This window comes from Falco naumanni, chromosome 9, assembly GCF_017639655.2.
Source record: "Falco naumanni isolate bFalNau1 chromosome 9, bFalNau1.pat, whole genome shotgun sequence".
Classification (NCBI taxonomy): domain Eukaryota; kingdom Metazoa; phylum Chordata; class Aves; order Falconiformes; family Falconidae; genus Falco; species Falco naumanni.
In genome coordinates, this window is record NC_054062.1 from 33,696,670 (window position 1) to 33,715,858 (window position 19,189).

General features: G+C 43.4%; 1 protein-coding gene across 12 annotated transcripts in view; it reads left to right on the top strand.

Moving 5' to 3' along the window:
• Nucleotides 1-19,189, top strand: part of MICU1 (mitochondrial calcium uptake 1) — a 105,761-nt gene that overhangs the window by 62,499 nt on the left and 24,073 nt on the right. For all 12 annotated transcript variants that reach the window (XM_040607612.1, XM_040607616.1, XM_040607615.1 and 9 more), the window contains 2 exons: nucleotides 1,539-1,621; nucleotides 6,699-6,896. In XM_040607612.1, coding sequence (XP_040463546.1) covers nucleotides 1,539-1,621; nucleotides 6,699-6,896 — 281 coding nt within the window. The remainder of the gene's footprint in view (nucleotides 1-1,538; nucleotides 1,622-6,698; nucleotides 6,897-19,189) is intronic.

The window sequence follows — 19,189 nt, forward strand, 5'->3', positions numbered from 1 at the left end:
GATAACCCACCGCGTGCTGCTGGCGATTGCCATGGCTCTGTAGGAGGCATCACTTAGGCACGAGGTGTTTGGAACTTAAAGCCCAAATAATTGGCACAAGGAAATTGGAAATCCAGGGGTGATAACGGCAGGACTGTATGTGCTGTATATATCAAGTGGCTAGCGACAGGCCGTTCCTGCCATTGAGCTTAATGTTAAACATCTGTTTAAGGCACGAAGTGATTGGAAAAAGTGATCTCATTAATGTTTGCTGAATCTTTTAGTGATAAAGTGCTACAGTTTATTACAGCGAAGGGAAAACATGATGTAAAAGTCTCCTAGTCTTAAATTGAAGCTGTAACTAATGTACAAAATCCAGTTCAGTTAATTTCATATTAATTTCTTTTTGTCTGAGTGATTCCTCTGTCTCCCCACTCCTGTCTGGGAGGTGCCTTAACACAGAAGGGTGGTTGCAGAAACTCATTACTTTTTGAGCATCCGCAAGAAATACTGATAGTTGATTGCAACAGGTGAAGTTGAAGGGGGATGAGCCTCGCCAGTGATCTACATCCTGCTGCCAGATTTTTTTGGGGGGGGAGCCATCTCCAGAACAAAAAAAGGGGCTAAGTTTTAACTGATCATTTAAAATTACAACCTAAGCACTTGTTGTAGTCTAGAGCACTCCCTAGAAACCCCAGCAAACACCAAAATTCCTGTAGGTGGTATGTATTTGAAAGTAGCAGAGCAAGATAAATTCTCATATATTAATTTAATTTGGAAAAATACTGTGGTACTATGTTGTAACTTTAAATGGTGATGGGTTACAGAGTCCAAAATGAAAACGTAACGAAATTCCTTGGTGGGATGCAGGGGAAAGAGCGTGGTTGTGCTGTGATGGGTGGCTGTGAAGTGATGCTTTTGCAGAGTTCTAAATAAACCATGACAACATAGACTAAATGCAATGAAAAATAAGGTACCATGTTGTCTCAAGTGCATCTCAGCCTGGTGAGTTTCAGCTTGTGTGTTATCTCAATGTCATAACTGGACTGAGAGAGAGTTGGTAATGATTTGTTTAAATTTGTGCAGTGAGACAAGAGTTGAGTGTGGAATAGAATTACCCAAAGTTCAGGTCTGCTCCTCACCCACGAACTGCTTCACAAAGCGTGGAGAATGCTCTGCAGCGCCGGAGGAACGTCCTCTGGCCAAATTGGTATCATACTGTATGGAGCAGGCTTGAGCTCTTGCTGCAACATAATTTTCTGTTGATTGTCATTAGAAATATCAGATGGTGTCTTTCATGTTTTTTCCACCTGTAAATGGAATAAATTTTGTTCAAGGAACAGCTTTTCCTTCCAACCTCCTTGTCAAGACCTTTGGTAAAAGGATCACTATGGAGCTTGTAACTAGGGGTTCCCAAGAGCTGCATTTTCTTAGTAAAACGGCAGGATTTATGGAAAATTGCTTTTGATTAAAGTAACTTTGAACTTGTGCCTTTTTAATTGAGCTTTTGTGTCTTCGTTAACTGGTCTTTGTTTCTTATTGTGGTTTTTCTCCTGCAGCTCCCCAGAGGAATTTCGAAATTGCCTTTAAGATGTTTGATCTGAATGGCGACGGTGAGGTGGACATGGAAGAGTTTGAGCAGGCAAGTTGAATGACCGGTTGACTTCTTGATGCTATAGCATCTTAGCCAGAAGTGCAGCACTCCTCTCTGATGTTACTGTGTGATTTATATTTGTGGTTAGTGCTGGTTTACATCTGAAAAGTAAACCGGCTCTGTGCTCTTCTGTGCTCTGCTGTGTTGCTTCAGTGCCTGCTTTTTTTTTTTTTTTTTAAACTGGATGTTTCAAGACATAATTTTTCATTTAGCCAGGACAATTTTAAGTATAAACTCTTGATTTCCTGTTACTTTGCCACCAAGGTATCTTTACAATATGTCATCTCCAAGGTAAAGAATTTTTTTCATTCTACTGATGCTGTAGGATTTTCATCCTACTTTCTTTCACAGCTTTTACTGCATTCCTTAATTTTGTTTGTCTTCAGAGAATAACAAGAGTGAGTCCATTTCAAAGAAGAATTTAGCCACTTACTTCAGCGTAGTCTAAAAACATGTTTATTGAGAATATATTTTCATCAGTTTATTTCCCCTAGTTCTTACAAAGTTTCATCAACAGGGAGTTTGATGCAGGCTTTTTAATGAGCTTAGTCTGCATTATCTGATACCGGTGAGGTCCTTCTGTAAGCTATGGTTTGTGATTGTGTTAGAGTGAGAATAGATTGAAGACTCAAGCTGTCAAATGGGAAAGAGATCTGACCTCCCCAGGCATAAGTGTATGGTTTTCTATGGTTTTCTTGCATATATAGAAGCAGCCTTAAGGCTATGGAAACTTACAAACATTCTGAAATTGTTGTATATTAGGAAATCTCCATGCATGCCCTACTCATGAAAGGAAAATTAAATGCGGGAACAGGCCAGTTGGTTCAGGAGTCACCATCTCTGTTGTCAAAGATCAAGGTAGGGGAGATACACCACTGATCTAGCTAATATTCATGTGGCACTTCTGAAACCCCATATCCCTCAAAGCTGTGTGTTTAGTGGGCAAGTGGAAGCTGCTGCTTCTGGGCAAAGGAAACAAGACTCTGGTTTAAGAAATAACCTGCCCTTGTGGTTTTTTTTTTATGCTGGAGGACATCCGTATTTGTAAAAGGTGAAAAGCTGTGTACTCATGTCCGAGAACAAAGCAGACCTCAATAATCTAGTTACAAATTCTTACTCATCAGCTGATTGAATGACTAGTTAACTTCAGAAGAGTCTCTGAGAGGTCGTGCTTGGGGCACTTGCTATAAATGGGAAGAACTAGTGGCAAAGCAGGTCTGATAAATTAATTTCCCCCTTCTAATCTTTTGCTGTCATCCTCCTTAAATTATTACCTGTGGGTATGATGTCATTATTTTGAGTTTGCTCCAGAGCTGTGTAATATATCTGGTTAACTGCACATTTTTAAGATGCAAACTTTGGACTCCGTAAGGAGAATGGAGTATGTTTATCTCCAATGTGATAGCCCTTCATGTGACAGCTTGTAATGTAAATCCAGGAGTTTGTTCATTTTCCTTTGAGTACACATTTGAATACACAGCTATGTCCAAGTTATTGTGCTGTTCAGCACTGCCTTCGGAGAAAATACTGATTTAGCTATGAAAAATTCTGGGTTTCCTATTTTCCCACTAAAAAAATACTGTTCTTCCTTCTGTTTGCATAGTGCATGAATATAGCACTCCACTGCAGCAATCTGATAATATTTAACAACTCAAAAGGTATTTTATAGTAGTTACTGATGTCCTAAAGTGAAATCAATTAGGAGATAAATGAATTTAAGAAAAGTGGAGAACAGTTAACTGCCCACTGAAAATGCAGTGACACCAAGGTATTTAACACAGGTGTCATGTTTGGCTTTTTTATTAGCCATGTAAAGTAAGAATGAATGTTTATTGAGGCTGAATGTTTCAGAAGCACTATGAAGGTGAAAGTACAAAGTGGAAATAGATGTTCTTAAATCATCCAGAAGGAAAGGGAAGTTATGTGCATTAAGTCATATAAAAATTCTTAGGAAGGGGAATGTATTTTTGTTAAGTTTGTTACATGTGTCACTACCTCTATATAAAGGAATAAAATTTCTGGTTAGCATCTGAATATTTTGATGAGGACTGATCTTCCAGAGCTTTCAAGTCAGAGGATGAAGGAGCTGTTTTGGAAAGTGAGAAGCAGCTGACAATATTTTTGCAGATATCGCTGTAACGGATTTGCTGCAGTTCCCAAACGGGATTAAAGCAAACACATAGCTTCAGCAAGAAGCACATATATAACATTATACATGTATATAACACACACAGTAATTCATATGATACATACTTTTCTTCACTCCTTATGGAAATGCCTCAATAAGAGCATGAAGGATGACAGAGTTTGCAGATCTGTCCCATAAACATCTTACCTGGCAGGAGCAGCTGGAACTGGCTCCTCCAGGGAAATATGCTGCTAGAAGTGGCATCAGTTTAAAAGAGCGGCGTTGTTTTTGTGAGAATGCGTAGAAAAAGAAGGAGAAGGGTCATCTCAAAAGCATCGTATTGTCCCTACTGGCTGTGAGCATGTGGAAATTAATTTTGTACTTTTTCCTGTTTGTTTGTTTTTCACACACACACACACATTGTCTTGGAAACAGCAGGTCCCTCTTCTCATTAATGTCTGAAAAACCCAATGAGTATTGAATAAGAAAGAAAATGACTTGCAGTAATTTAGCTAATACGCAAGTTGGAGGCTTTAACTACCTAATAAGAAAATACTGAATTTCTTTAGGCCTCACTAAAGAGCCTCAGATATTTTTTTTTCCAGTTGATGCATATGGTTAGCGAATAGCACTGAGTAGTTTGGTGCCAGCATCAGTATCATCTTCAACTTTTCATCCTTCAGTATCTAAATTGTTAGTTTTCTCTTCTATTTTTAATTAAAAAGTTGGATGAGAGGTGGTAAACTTGCAAGCAGTTACTCATGATTTTTCTTCAAACCATTAAGTATTTTAATTTATTTTTTTGCTTGTCTAGCACAAAAGATGGAACATCACAAACACGCTGAAATAAGTATAAAAGACAGTGAAGCATCTCTGTGCTTCACAGCCTTGTACGATTGATGAGCTATGAGGGAGGACAACACCGGCTGGGCTGGAGGACAACTTCTTGCAGTGGTTGCCTGCCTTTCTGGGTATTAGAAGGATTACCCAAAATAGGAACCAGCCAAATAATTTTGGCCCCAGTGCCCACAGATGGATTTTCAAACTGTCCGATGCTTGTTATAGATGGAAAAGAAAAAGAGGGGCGTAGGATGCTGTGTAAATAACACCCAGGAAAAGATGCTCTATCGAACAGTCTGCAGTGTGGTAAACACTTGCTTCTGCAGAAACAGGGGCAATTTTCCAAGCTGGCCATAAACTGCATTGCTTCAGAAAGTTTATAAATAATTGTCTCCAAAATGTGCATGCAGAGCTCGCAGTTAAAGTAGAGCACAAAGTAAAATAAGAAGTTGCTATTTACAGTGTAAAAATCCTTCCTCACATCACAGTGCATATTAAAAAAAAAAAAAAAAAAAAGCCCCCAAACCTTTTTTCTGTTGGGTTTTTGGTTTTGGGGTTTTTTTTCCCTCTGTCTCAACTTGATTTTCCTTGTAGTGGAAGAATAGTAGTCTGTGGTTTGGAGGCAGCGTTTCAAGCAAGGTGAGCTCGGCAGTGATACACGGCATGCTCCTCTAGAGCATCCCCTTTGGGGTTGTTTCAGCGCTCACTTTCTTGTTAAGAAAAAATTGAACACGCCATATACCATGATAACGAGGTTCTGGCATCCTTTTGACAGTTGGAGCTCTTGGCAACTGTTTTTCTTCCCAACTTCTGACGGCAGGAGGAAGAGCCTGAAGACAAAGCAGTGGTGTTTGCTGGAGCTTCGGGAAGCCTGTGCTGTCAAGGCTACGCTGAGTGCAGGGCAGCATATTGGGTGGCTTTTGTTCCCTTCCTTTCTCACACTGGTCGTACTTAATATGAGTCCTTCTGCTGCCTTGTTGGAAGAGATCCGTTGTTATACAGAGAATATGCCAGGCTTCTCATATCCCAGCAATAATCATTCAGATGGGAAGGGCTAATGGGGTGCCTGGGGATGGGGAGACTAGGCAAGTGTGCATTTGGCTTGGCTGCCCCTTTAAATTAGCATAGGACCCTTAAAAATAACAAACTTTTGGATTTTTCAGGCTGTTGCATCCTGCGAGTTCAACCTTTTGTCACATCAGAGTAGACAGGGGAGTTGTCTGTGTCTCCTTGCACTGTGCTGTAGCATCCGCTCGAGTTGAGCGGTGCCTTTGCGAAGGTACAGGGCACTGCTGCAAGCTCAGGGGAGGAGGAGGAGGAGGAGGCGGCTGGTTGCCTGCGTGGTTTGTTAAAAACATTGAGAGACTGCTGTTAGGTGTGCTTTCATACTTGGCTGTCTTCATGCAAATATCCCAGTCTGCTGGTAACTCTGATAATTCTGCATTACTTGTTACTCTGCCACTGGAGTTGTATTTCGGCTGATGCAACCCGCAGGGCTTCTGGAGAGCCCTTTGCTCTGGCTGGGTCAGCCCCCACCTGCAGCTCAGCTTGCTGCACAGTCCCAGGGATATGGAGGAGCTGCTAGCCATGAGAGTGGCAGCAGCAAGAAGGGGCTGTCCTTGGGTAGAAAACCCCTGGGTTTGTGCAGAAGGGAAAAGGAAATGCAGTGTGAGCTGACTGGGGTTGGTGTGAGCTAACAAGGATGTGCTGTAAAGTAGGAGTGGAAGCTCAAAAACGTGTGCAGGCTTCCCCCACCCTCCCATGATTGCCTCTGCATTCTTTCCTCCTGTGACTTTGCTGGGAACAAGCTGCTCTCTGCTGACCAGGCGTAGAATCAGCTCTAGAATGCAAATCTGCACACGGGGTGAATTGTTTCTTAAAACTCATTTTAAGCATTTCATGCTCTTCTTTCTTTAGAGAGGACTGAAAAATGACTAAGTTTAGCCAAAGTTTTGAATTGCCTTGTCTTTTAAGAATTATTTCAGGAAAAAAAAAAAGAGGATAACACAGCTGAGCTTGGAGTACTTTGTATCAATACTTGACTAGTATAAGTCCCAGTGTTGCTTTTGATCCTAACATCTTCCCTCTTATTTTTAGGTCCAGAGCATCATTCGTTCCCAAACCAGCATGGGCATGCGCCACAGAGACCGCTCTACAACAGGGAACACGCTGAAAACTGGCTTCAACTCTGCGCTGACAACATACTTCTTTGGGGCGGATCTGAAGGGGAAGCTGACAATCTCCCACTTCCTTGACTTCCAGCGCAAACTACAGCATGACATCTTGAAGCTTGAGGTTTGGGATATTTTTACGTATGGGGGAGGGCAGTGCAGCATGGACTGTGCTGCAAGAGTATGGGAAGGGTTCAAAGGGAATTACTACAGCTGCTGCTCATAGGACTCGCATATCAAACCTGTTAAATTTCTGATGAGCGTTTTGGTGCCTATGGCACCGCCAGGAACATGCTGAGGTACTTAGGGACATTGTTTAGTGGTGGACTTGGCAGTGCTAGGTTAACAGTTGGACTGGATGACCTTAAAGGTCTTTTCCAATCTATATGATTCTATGATTCTGTCTCCAGCTGTTGTCAGTAGCTGCTCTTGCAGAGTTGCAGCAGCAGCCAACACATCCCTGGGTGCATGTCCCTCCACATGGTGCTTGCCTTGCTGTTGCCTTGGCACTGCTGATGGAGATGATTGAGATGATTTAGGAAAAAAACAATAGAGGCTGTGAATATTTTGTTGCTACATTACTGAGAAAGGTTTATCTTGGCCCTAATGAGCAAGCTGTGCCCTGAAGGACCAGGGTTTATAACATTCCTAAAACTCTTCATTGCTGCTTTTGTCCCTGTCTTCTTGTTTGATTCACTAATCTGAATATTTCTGCTATGTAAGTGTTCAAGCTGTGTTTGAATCCTGCTAAACAGGTGTTCTCTTATGTGACCTCCATTATTCATTCCTGGATTAATGTGCTTTATAAGAAATGTTGTCCATCTCTTCTGAGTTTTTTACTTTTCAGTTGAATTGAAGGTCTTTTTTCTTGGCATTACTATGAGTTAACAGCAGCTCCACATCTCCTGCTCCTAGTCACATAGCCTGAACTTAAGCATCAAGCTTCAAAACTTTGGTTCTTTTAATTAAAGTGAGTACAAAAACAGGAACTGGGAACTCCTTGGTCTGTGTCTCAGCTCGCAAGTGGAACTGACTCAGAAACAGTGCCCTTCTCTGTAGCAGGCTCAAAGGTTCAACCTGGCTTGAGAAAGCCAGGCTTCTGTTTGCATCAGAAATGAGGATTTGTGCACAAGATCTCTCCACAACCCTGTTAAGACAACAGTATTTGGAGCTCAGTACTGCTTCAGTCTGATGTATGAATGTCTGCATGCTCAAGTTGTGTGATCCAGCTAATGAAAGCATTTTATTAAGTTCCTACTAAGTAAGTCATTGCAAACTTAACCTGAATTTATTCCCTTTTTTATTTGGGGTTTTATGAATCTCAGTAAGAAACTAACCCAAGGACTATTTTTTTAATGCAGGGAATTGTCCAGTTCACTGACTTTATTTGACTAGTCATAAAAACAGGGGGTATGGCTTTGCATTTGCATGGGGAATACACAGGTTAAAGGCAGTGTTCTTTGTGAACTGGAAAATGTCAATTCCTCAGTGCCTCTGCAAATTGAAACAAATTAAATACTTTTTAAAGCTAAGAAACATAAGCTGAAACTCAAATACAAAGGGAAGGGAAATAGAAATTATTCTATCCTCATTTGCTGTCCTGCTCTGGTTTCGCTGCCATGTTCACTCCAGGGGTCGGCAATGGGGAGTCACTGAAGTATTTCTGACCCTGTGCTGGAGTCCTGTGCTCCTTCCATGGGTCCCCACTTACTGCATCAAGAAGCGATGGGGTGTTTTTCAGTTTCACGGTACTTGTTCTTCTCCTCCTGCAACAGTTTAGTATTAATTTAGGTTTTAGTGATTACGGTCAATTGTGTGTCTTGCTGGTGGATGTTAGTTGCCTTTCTAACAAGTTAGTTATTAGTTGGGGACAGTACAAGGTATTTATGTCTTGGTAAGTTAATGAGTATAATAAATGCATTATTACTGAATTACAGCACCCTTGAGCACAGCACCATGCTGTTCTTAGCATTTTTAATACCCATTTTAACTGAAAAATTGACATAGGCAAAGGTAACAGTTCTGTTCTGCCAAACAATTTTTTCCAGAGTTCATGATAAAGTAACTGACTTTTCTGTTTGTAGTTCTGATTTAGGCAACACAGGCCTATTGCTGTCCTCTGCATTATGCTACGTGCCCTCTCTCCGCTTCTGCCTTTATCTCTTTTGACATGATCTTCCACCTTCTTTCCTTGCTTCACATTTGCTGTGTCTGTTCACAGTTAAGTGGCTTTTCACACAAGTGTCTGGTGGGTTTGCTGCTCCTTTTCCAGGGAGTGCTCTCATGAACTCAGCCACTTAAAAAACGTGGTAATTCAGAGAAGAGACATCTCAAGTATTTACCTTGACGCAAATGAGAAGAATGTGAAAAGTGGCACTACAAAATACTGTACTACAGAGCATCAGGTAACTCACATGGCTGATTTTTAATGGCTTCACTTGTTTTATGTGTCTCTTTGGCAATAAGCCTGTGAGCACAGTGGTCCTTTGTCAGCCTTGTGTTTGACTACCCACGCAGATCACCTCTGGATCCTTCTCTTGGCGTGGCTAGTGTTACCAGTGGACAAGAAGCAGCAGAAAGGAGCTGGTGGCAGATCTGCCAGCGGCTCAGCTGAACTCTTGTGCCCTTATCTACTCATCCTTTGCTGGATTAGCAAAATTATTAAATGGTCTGAAGCTAGGATGTTTATTTGAAAACAAGCTTTTGTTCATGTTTGATGTCTGAACTCCAGAAAAGGCTTTGATAAAATGCACCATGAGCAGGTCTGAATAATATCTCATGGGGGTGGTGCAGCCCCCAAATGCCACGGTGCTTCTGTTCTCAAACTGGAATACTTGCTTTCTCTCTTCCGAAAGAAACCTACTTTAAGTAAGACCTTTCTTAAAGCGGTTTTCCTTTTGGCTCAGGATCCAGGCATATCTGCAGTTAATACACTTGAGAGCTGGTTTCTTCTGCAGACTGTGAAGGTGGAACGATAGCTTCTGAGTATCTGAACCCACTTGTCTCTTACTGATTTTGGTTCATTTTCTTACCAAAATATTCACACATATTTCTTGTTAAGATTGAACAGAAACTTTCTCAGAGGAATTAGATCAGACAAAGCCCTGAACATTTCAGTGTTCTTTGTGGCTGAAGTGCTGACAGTTTGTTTAAGTAAACATGGCCTGATGTTTTCTTCTTCCCTTCTGCTTTTTTTTTTTTTATTTTTATAAAAGTACATTTTCCATCATTTTGTGGAAACTCAGCAATCAGCTCAGTTGCAGAAAGGGAAGGATGAGAAGAGTAACCACAGCCAGAGGGAAAGGAGAAGCTTTGAATGTTTATTACAGCTTTTTGTGGTTCAGCTACTTGCGAAAGCTGTGGCCACCTTGTGTGGTGGGGTGGCCCAACTTAGCTAAGGCTGAGCCACTGGAGCCAACCCACCAAATGGGGCAGGCTCCCAGTAAAGTCCTTGCCTTTTTTCTTACTGTGTTCAAGCTGCCTTGCATTGGCACCTACAGAAAGATTTCCTTTCTTCGTGTCGCTTAGCATGATAAACAAGCTTGTCTGGACAGGTTCTGCAGCTATAACGTGTCCTGTCAGGACAGACGATATTGGGCTCGAATGGTGCCTTTTTTGAGTGAAAGTACTGTGTGTTAGGAAGATGAATAGGACTTGAAATCATTGTTTATGCTATTTCTGCTTGTTAGTGTCTGTCCTAGATATTCCTATGTCCTTGGTGGACCAAGAGGAGTCCCAGCCAGGCCATGGGTTTCTTCCAGCCTAAATTTTTCTATGATTCTGTACGTGCATGTAGAAACGACGTGTTTGCTCTTTGTTGCCCACACCTGTGTAACCCTGAAAGGGAATGCAAAACTTGCTAATAGCAGTGATTTAATATCCATATTTAGTCACCTTTTATTTCTCCAGGTCTCTTTCTGCAAGTAGTGGGGTATGTGCCAATGGTGTAAGAGCTTGGTAAAGAAATTTTTTTTCCAAATTGCCTGCAGTGAGATTTCTATAGCACATTGTTTCCCTGACAGTTACTCACAGAAGGCATTTGTTCTCAACTGAATTGGTGAAGCAGATACTAATCCAGCCCTGCGCCTTGTAGGTGTGGGCCTGTCTTCCTGGTGGGAGACTCCGCAGCTGTAGAGGCAAGGTTACTGCACAGCTTTGAGCAACCCCACATCTCAGTCTGGTGTGATCTGGGGACTACACTTTGAGCTGGGGGGATGCAGCTTCCCATGGAGGAGCTTGCCAGATAGGTTGAAGAGTCAGATTCTTGTGCAGGTGTGTATCCTTATATTTAAACATAGGGACCTTTGCAGATTGTTTACTCAGGGATCAAAGATGCCCCAGTAGCGGTCCCTCCCAAGCAAAAGGTCTTCCAAGTACTGAGGCAAAGAGAAGTGAAATGGAATTCTATGAGAATATGGCAGAGGTACCACACGTCATTGCTGCCATCCAGATCCTTTATTTTATGTGTCTGTTCTGTGACAGGTGATGGGAGACTAACTTCTTCACCCTGGAAATTCCTGTGTTCATGACCAATACCAATACAATTCCTGCTTGGCTTGTTTGGTTTTTAAGAAGAAGGGGTGACAGATGCCCTTCCATCTGCGTGTGTCTCTTTAGGAAGGCCTAGATCTTTTTGGATCTCAACCCTGTCTTAATGAATATTGTGGTTTCAGAAGGCATTTCTAATGTTTTGCAGTCTGGTTTTAGGGTAATAAGTTGACTCCATAAATGTTCTGAGTCCCAGTACTGGGGTAGTTGGTATCTGAGTAACCCTGTACCATGTATTAAAAAGTACTGTGGTGTTAGCAGCTTGCTCGAGATTTTCTGCTTTTTGCCTTGTTTCTATATGGGCTTGCAGGCTGATAACAGATTTCCAGTGATTTGTTAACATAGGCAACAAAGTTTGCAGTCATGAGTCGCATATCTTTGTATCTCCTGCAGAGATTTAAGTGAAAAAAAGAGTAGCTTCAGTAAATTGTTTTGACTGGCCTGAAAAATGAAGTCTGGCAGTGTCAGATTGGCTACGCTTTGTAAGAAAGGGCCCAAAACTTGGGCTTTTTTGAAGGTCAATTTGCTATTGAACTTATACAAGACATTTTTATTTTAAGTTAAATTTACGGTAGTCGCTGCTGTGGTTAGCTGTGTTGTCTCACAAAGTTGTCCTTCACCTGCTGATCCGCTTACTGTCAGCCTCACTGCTGGCCTGGCCACTGTGGGAGCAATGATGGTAGATGCCTTTTTTTTTTTTATGAATTCCTCCTTCTCTGCGTCCTGAAATGGATTTTGTATGCTTACATAGTTTTGTCAGTTCTATATCTAGTTCTATATCCTCTATATCTGTATCTCTTCCTTTAGTCCCCTACTAGTTTTCTTTTCCTTCATGTGGTCCTTATATATGAAAAGCCAAACCAGCACTTGTGGAGTTCTCTCTTTAGTGGGGCGATTAACAGCAGCTATAGAAGTTGCTTGGGTCCTTTGTTAGTGATTTCCTGACCTGGTTGCAGGCTTACCAGAGGTGGCTGTCACTGTGGCATCTCTGATGTGCAAAGGTATTAAGGAATGGTTTGAGTCACCTGGGATGCACCAGTGAGGCTGTGGTTTGAGGTATTAATAGATACACTTTGAAACCATTCAGTGTGCCGTGGGGAAGGAAGGGAGAACGGGCTGATCGTTAAATACAAAAAGCCTAAAGTGTGCCTCAGGGGTCCTCTGTTTATCCCAGAGGATGAGCAATTCAGTGGGAGGGTGAGGTGGGGGTGCAGCACCGGGAGGACCCAGGCTCAGTAAAGCGTACCGCATGGCTTGCGAGCTCCTCCCTCCGAAAGCACAAGCGCTGTAGCTGGGTCATGAGCAGTGGGGAGGCAGGCCAAACCCCAGGGCTAGTGAAGGGCAAACAATGGCTGCTGTGAGAGGGGACCGGCAAAGCACAGAATTAGAGCAGGGAGAAGAATATGAATAAGCTGAAAATAAAATTAAAAAGCAGATGCTTTTTAGGCAACCAAAGAAAAACCTGGAGCAGCTTGGTTTTTACATTTGTGTTCTGGTGTGTTGCCTAGGAGCTTCTTCCCTGTTAAGACAACAGACCAAATGTGTGCTTACAAACTGCCTGTGCAGGTGCAGGATGGATGCTGTGAAGCTGAGAAACATGGGAGATGGCGATGGAGGATCAGATCTGTTTACTGAGGGGAGAGCTCTTATGGTTGATCCTCTGCTACCCAGTTGTCCCTTTGTGCTATTAACACCATGTTCAGCCTGAACCTCTTCTCTTGGTCAATCCCAGCTGGCAGAGGCAGGTTAGGAATGAAGTGATCAGCAAATGGGATGTCTTGGAGATCATACCTGTCTCTGTCTGAGTCTGAGAGCACATGCTCTGAGTATGTGGCACTATTGTCATCCCCTGACTCTAGTTTCAAGTTACGTTCAACGTCTTTGTCAACAACATGGACAATGGGACTGAGTGCCCCCTCAGCAAGTTTGCCGATGACACTGAGCTCCGTGGCGCGGTCGACACCTTGGAGGGAAGGGATCCATCTGGAGTGAACTTGACAGGCTTGAGAGGTTGGCCTGAGCAAACCTCATGAAATTCAACAAGGCCAAGTGCAAGGTCCTATGCTTGAGTCGGGGCAATCCCAAGCACTAATAGAAGCTGGGTGGAGAATGGATTGAGAGCAGCCCTGAGGAGAAGGACTTGGAGGTGTCAGTGGATGAGAAGCTCAACATGACCCAGCAATGTGCCCTTGCAGCCAAAATAGTTAACCATATCCTGGGCCACATCAAAAGAAGTGTGGCCAGCAGGCCAAGAGAGGTGATTCTCCCCCTCTTCTCTGCTCTGGTGAGACCCCACCTGGAGTCCTGCTCTGGGCCCCCAACATAAGGAAGACACGGCCCTGTTGGAACAAGTCCAGAGAAGACTGTGAAAAAGAGGGCTGGAGCACCTCTTCTATGAAGACAGGCTGAGGGATTTGAGGTTGTTCAGCCTGGGGAAGAGAAGGCATCACTGAGACCTTATAGCAGCCTTCCAGTACCTAAGTGGACCTACAGGAAGGCTGGAGAGGGACTTTTTACAAGGGCATGTGGAGGTAGGATGAGAGGAATGGCTTTAAACTGAGAGGGTAGAGTTAGATGAGTTATTAGGAAGAAATTCTTTACTGTGAGGGTGATGAGGCACTGGCACAGGTTGCCCAGAGGAGCTGTGGATGCCCCATCCCTGGAAGTTGAAGGCCAGGCTGGATGGGGCTTTGAGCAGCCTGGTCTAGTGGGAGGTGTCCCTGCCCATGGCAGGGGGGTTGGAACTAGATGATCTTTAAGGTCCCTTCCAACCCAAACCATTCTATGATAGCCAGTAACCTTTAAACAGCTCTGGAAGGAAAGAGGAACTTGACACTGAGGCTTTTTCCCTCAGAAGTCCTTACTAGAGTCAGGGTTGGACAAAGTCATAATGGGTTTGGTGCCGAGGAGAGAGGAATTATCAGGCTTATTCCTGCAGATCTATATACTCCCTTTTCTGTGTTAGAATTTCTAAGGAATAGAAATAAAGCTGATGACTATGACTTTTGTGATGGATAGCCATGAAGGTGTTGTGGATGGCAGAAAATTTTGTGACATCTCCGGTTAAAAATGGGATCATCTGCCCACCGTGAATAATTTCATGTCAGGGAACTCTAGTTAAGGAGTCACAGCCCAGTGTACACATATGTAAGCTGGGAATTTCAAGGCAGGCAGTTGAAGAGATTTGGACAGTTCATCATGTTTTGATGGCCTTCAGAGCTTCTGGAAGCCTGCTTTTGTCTTGGTGTGTGAATGGAAGGGGTCCTGTGAAGCTTTCAGGTTGACTGTACTGTCTCAGTTAGGATTTGAGGGAAAGCTGGCATTTAGTTTTTGTCCAATGTCAGCCAAAGATTTGGTAAGACCTCAGAGTGAAATGTTAGTATGGAAAATAAGAATAAGTTATGAGGCCATGGCATGTGCAGCTTAAAGGAAATACAGAAGGGAGAGATAACTGTCTCAGTAAACATGAGGAGTCACTATGAAGAAGAGTGAAGCAAGTAATTTTCATCAATCAGTAATGGCAGAGCAGGTAATGAAAGACTTAAATGTGCACCAGGGAAAGTTCAGTTTAAATAAAACACAGGTTGAATTTTAGTCCCTTTTTTCATTAAGAAGGGAGAGTGCTAGCTGGTATGTGGGTGGGTGGTTCACTGACATGGGTGAGGTACCGAAAGCTGTGCTTCATGCCTCTATTGGAAGATGCCATAGACCAGGGGTCCTCAAACTACAGCCCGCGGGCCAGATACAGCCCCCCAGGGTCCTCAATCCATCCCCCAGTATTTACAGAACACACACACACACACCAGGGGTTGGGGGGGGAACCAAGCAGCCGCAGATGACTGCCTGCCACTTCATCCGTGTGCCAGCCCCCTGTTTAAAAAGTTTGAGGACCCCTGCCATAAACACTACTCCTAACTAATTCCTCCCCAGTACAGGCTGCAAAAGCAAGTGGGGAAATCATCCATGCCAGAGAAGTCAAATCCTTCCAGGGCCTCTGAAAAGTGGAGGAAGAGTCAGGTATCAGCTGTGGGGTGGTTTAGAGGGGCTCAGGTTCATAAGAGCACACCAGGCATCTGCATGTCAGCTGTGAAAGGCTTGGTGAGACATCCTGAGGGTGCTAACCAGTGGGCACACCAGCCCCTGGGCTCTGCTTAGGTCAACCCTGTGCTCAGCCTGTATGAGCATGGGAAGACGCTGTCTGGCTGTGTGGTTGTCTTCAACATACCTATTAGATTGAAATCAAGTAAAAGCACTCAGGCAGCCACTTAAATTGTGTCTTAGCTGTAACTTGGTTCCACTCCATCAGCAGTGACAAGTGAGCAGTTGCAGTGCTACAACTGGCACTGACATGCTGAGATGAAGAGCAATGACACCAAAGTGGTACCCAGCATCAAGCCGAGAACACCTTGTGGTCAACAGACCAAAATAGTAGTGCAGAAGCGTCCCAGTGAAGCTGGCATGGGTGTGACAATACATTTGCATGGAGGTGCTGCAGCTGCTTGTGAGCATTGCTGGGACACTGCTCAAATGCACAGGAGCAGCTTTGCCATCTTCTCATTTGGGATGGGTGCTTCACGGACTGATTAAAGCAACCATTGCAATTCTGGTGAGAAAACACCCATTATGGTATATGCTGCTTTGCTTGTGTTTGAACTGGGTGACTTAAATGTGGTTGATGCAGCGGCTCTGCAGGGGAAGCCACTTGTGGATTTTATTGGAATCTATTTATTGCATCGTTAGTAGCAGTAGAGGGTTTTGCTCTGTAACATCAGGCTCCTTTGGTTTATGAAGTGTGTATAAATCCACTCCTGAGCTCCCGCAGTGCAGTGCACCCAGCCCTGTGCTCATGCAGGCAGCAGAGCCTTTTGTAGGACTCCAGTAAATAAAATCCCAAGAGTGGCATTTTAATTAATTACATTGCCACAAGAGTGTGTGTGGAGGTTTGTATCGCTGAGTCCATAAAACAGAAGGGATAAGTTAGCTGGCTTAGATACTTTTGTACGTGTGCATTATTCAGTTCAAGAGCCATGTAGCCCCAGAAGTTGATGGGCAAGAAGCTGGGGATGTCTGTGTGAGCAGCTGGAGTGCAGCTGTACGGCTGCGTTAGCCGGGTGATGTACCTGGGCACATAAGCCCCATACAGATGAAGGCTTCAGACCAAGGCTCAGTACTCGCACAGGATTTCGTGCTGGTGCTGGGTTTCATGCTGTTAGTGAGGCGCAAAAGGCAGGAACCATCTCAGAAGCTTCTGCAGCTTTATTTTGTTATTGCAGAGCCATTGCTGAGGCCTTTGCTATGTCCCAGTTAGCTGATGAAAATCGAAGCAGATGTTTATGGCTGTGTGTTTTCCATCTTCCCGTGGACCCTTAAGTACAGTGACTACAGGAGCATGGGCAATGTGTTTTATTAATCACAGAAAAAAAAAGTGAAATGTTTATCACCCAGTGGGCTTGCTGTGCTTCCTTGGGTGAAAAAAGTCAGCCAGCTTCTTAAGCATGACCCAAAATAAGTATAAAGTAAATACAAATAGAGTCCTGCATGATAACAGCATGCTAAAATCGCTGGTTGAGAGGTTTCTGACGAGCAGATGTCTGACTTTTGCCTCATCCTTCTGGTATACGAACAAATGCTTTAGTCCTCTTGCCCTTTTTCCCCTTTCAGGCTCCAAAGATGAAACTATTCTGCACCTCCACATGTTGCTGGCTTTGATTTTGTTGGTGCATTAAGGACATAGGAGAAGGACACAGGCACTCCCTTTTCCCTGCTATGCTGAATCAAGCTCCTGCAAACTTATTTTTATTGGGGAATTGAGTGCCAAGGTCAAGCAGAAACAGGTAAACTCCAGCAGGAAGAGAGCTATGTTTCTTAATAAAATTGTGTATATCACTTCCATGGAGACTTCCATTTGTGTTTTTCAAGTGTAAGGGTTTGACTCAGGTACTTGTGGCTCTGCTGTCCTGTGGGTTTCCCTGCGGGGGCGGCGGGACACAGGAACTTGTACTGCTTCTGAATTTTCTCATTCAGTGAGCATGTAGGATGTTAAAGCGGCTTCATTCTTTCCACTGAGGTACCAGGAGCATTGTCAAGGGCAGTAGTGGCAGTAATAGAGTCGGGTCTATTTTTTAATGCGTAATTATTTTTTTTTAATGCATAATTAACAAAAAAAGCAACAGTGGGAGGTGGTTTTTCATCTCTTTCCTCTCTCCATCCCAGCAGTTGGGCACGTGCTTCCCTTAAATTTATCCATGTGTCCTTTTCTTTTAGAATTTTTAATTTCATCCTCTTCAGGTTTCCTTCCTTTCATTCTCTCACTGCATGAAATTTCAAGACACAGATCTTTTTAGAGCTGGCAAGAAGTTATTTTGATTCATGAGGATGTTCAGGTGCAGCCATCTTTACATAACCTTTTTTAATTGCTCATTAAATGTAACAAGTTGTTGGTGATGGGAATTAATTTTTTCCCCTTGCAGGCAGCAGTGGCATGTCAAGGTCAGTGAAACCTCAAAAGCATCTATCAAACACCTGGTCTGCTGGGATTGCACTGCCACTGACAGATGTACATTTTTAACCTGGCTGCTACACATTCACTTGAGCTGCTCTCCGAGAGCAGAGGGAAAGCATTCAGAGGATTGGATTTTTCTCATGTGAAAATAGTTCCTTTTTCTTTATTTATTTTTTTTTTAAAGATAAAGAGAAGCAAGATGGTAGCACTGGGAGCATTTTTCCTGACCTGATCCAGCTGTACAACCCACACTTGAGTCCAGGGAATCAGGTAGGGGAGGCAGTTAATGAGCAATTAAAGAATTCCGATGCTCTGCCTAGTTTTACGAGACTGAAAAGTGGTTTCCAAACCCGAGGACTTTGCGGTGCTCTCTGCCTGTCGCTGTTGGAGCAGGGACTGCCATCAGCAGCAGGCAGCGTGCCAGCTTGGCGCAAGCCTGTGTTGCAGCATGCCGGGGCAGGAGCTGCTGCTGCAGCGCTGCAGGCAGGGACCCTCTCAGCCTGCTCCAGACATTGGAGGTGGGTCGTGGTGGTTGTGGTTTGTGTCTCTATGGGTTATACAGCTCTGGACCGACTTTTTCTGAGCAGTCTGGGTTTGCAGAGTGGTGCCCAGAACGGCCTCTGCACAATGGTTCAGCCCGGGTTTGGCATTTCCTCCTCTGCATTCTTCCCATTTGAGTTTCTCCTGGTGTTGGTAGCTCTGATAGTCTTCAGACCTGTTTCTTTGAGTGCTTTTTACCAAATAATATAATTGGGCTTTGTTGATCCCATTTGGTGGCTCTTTCCAGGCTGCCCAAGCAGTATGTCAGGCTGTATGTGGAGCGGGCTGGGCTTCACCTTGCAAAACCCAGTGTTTTAGATCCATGTGCTCTGGAACCTTTCAGCATAATTATCAAAAAAATGTAATATTTTGAGACCTTTGATCTTTCCAAAGACAAAGCCTGTAGAAACTTTTGCCTTTCTTTTTTGGCAGTAATTTGGTGCCTGTGCAAACACTGCAGCTTACTCCCAAATGTATTAATTTTTTTTTTTGACAGAGGACATTGCTGGGATTTAGGAAGATGTACAGTGTTTCCCCCCCTTTTTTTTTTCTTCCTCTGTCATATTTGTATATGCAACTTGACAAGAGATCCTGACAGCCTGCTTCTCCAGAACAGTAAACAGAGCCAGTGCTGCAGTAGTCTGCAGATAAATAATGTATTACAGCCTGTCAAATAAAGCTTTGAGCAAATACAATTTTAAAGGGTCATACATTGTGAATCTGAATATTACCCTACAAATCATTATTTCCCAGACCTTTTTGATTCCTTATTACGCACACCACAGCACTCAGAACAGTTCACCTTTTTCAACTACCCCTAAACCTGA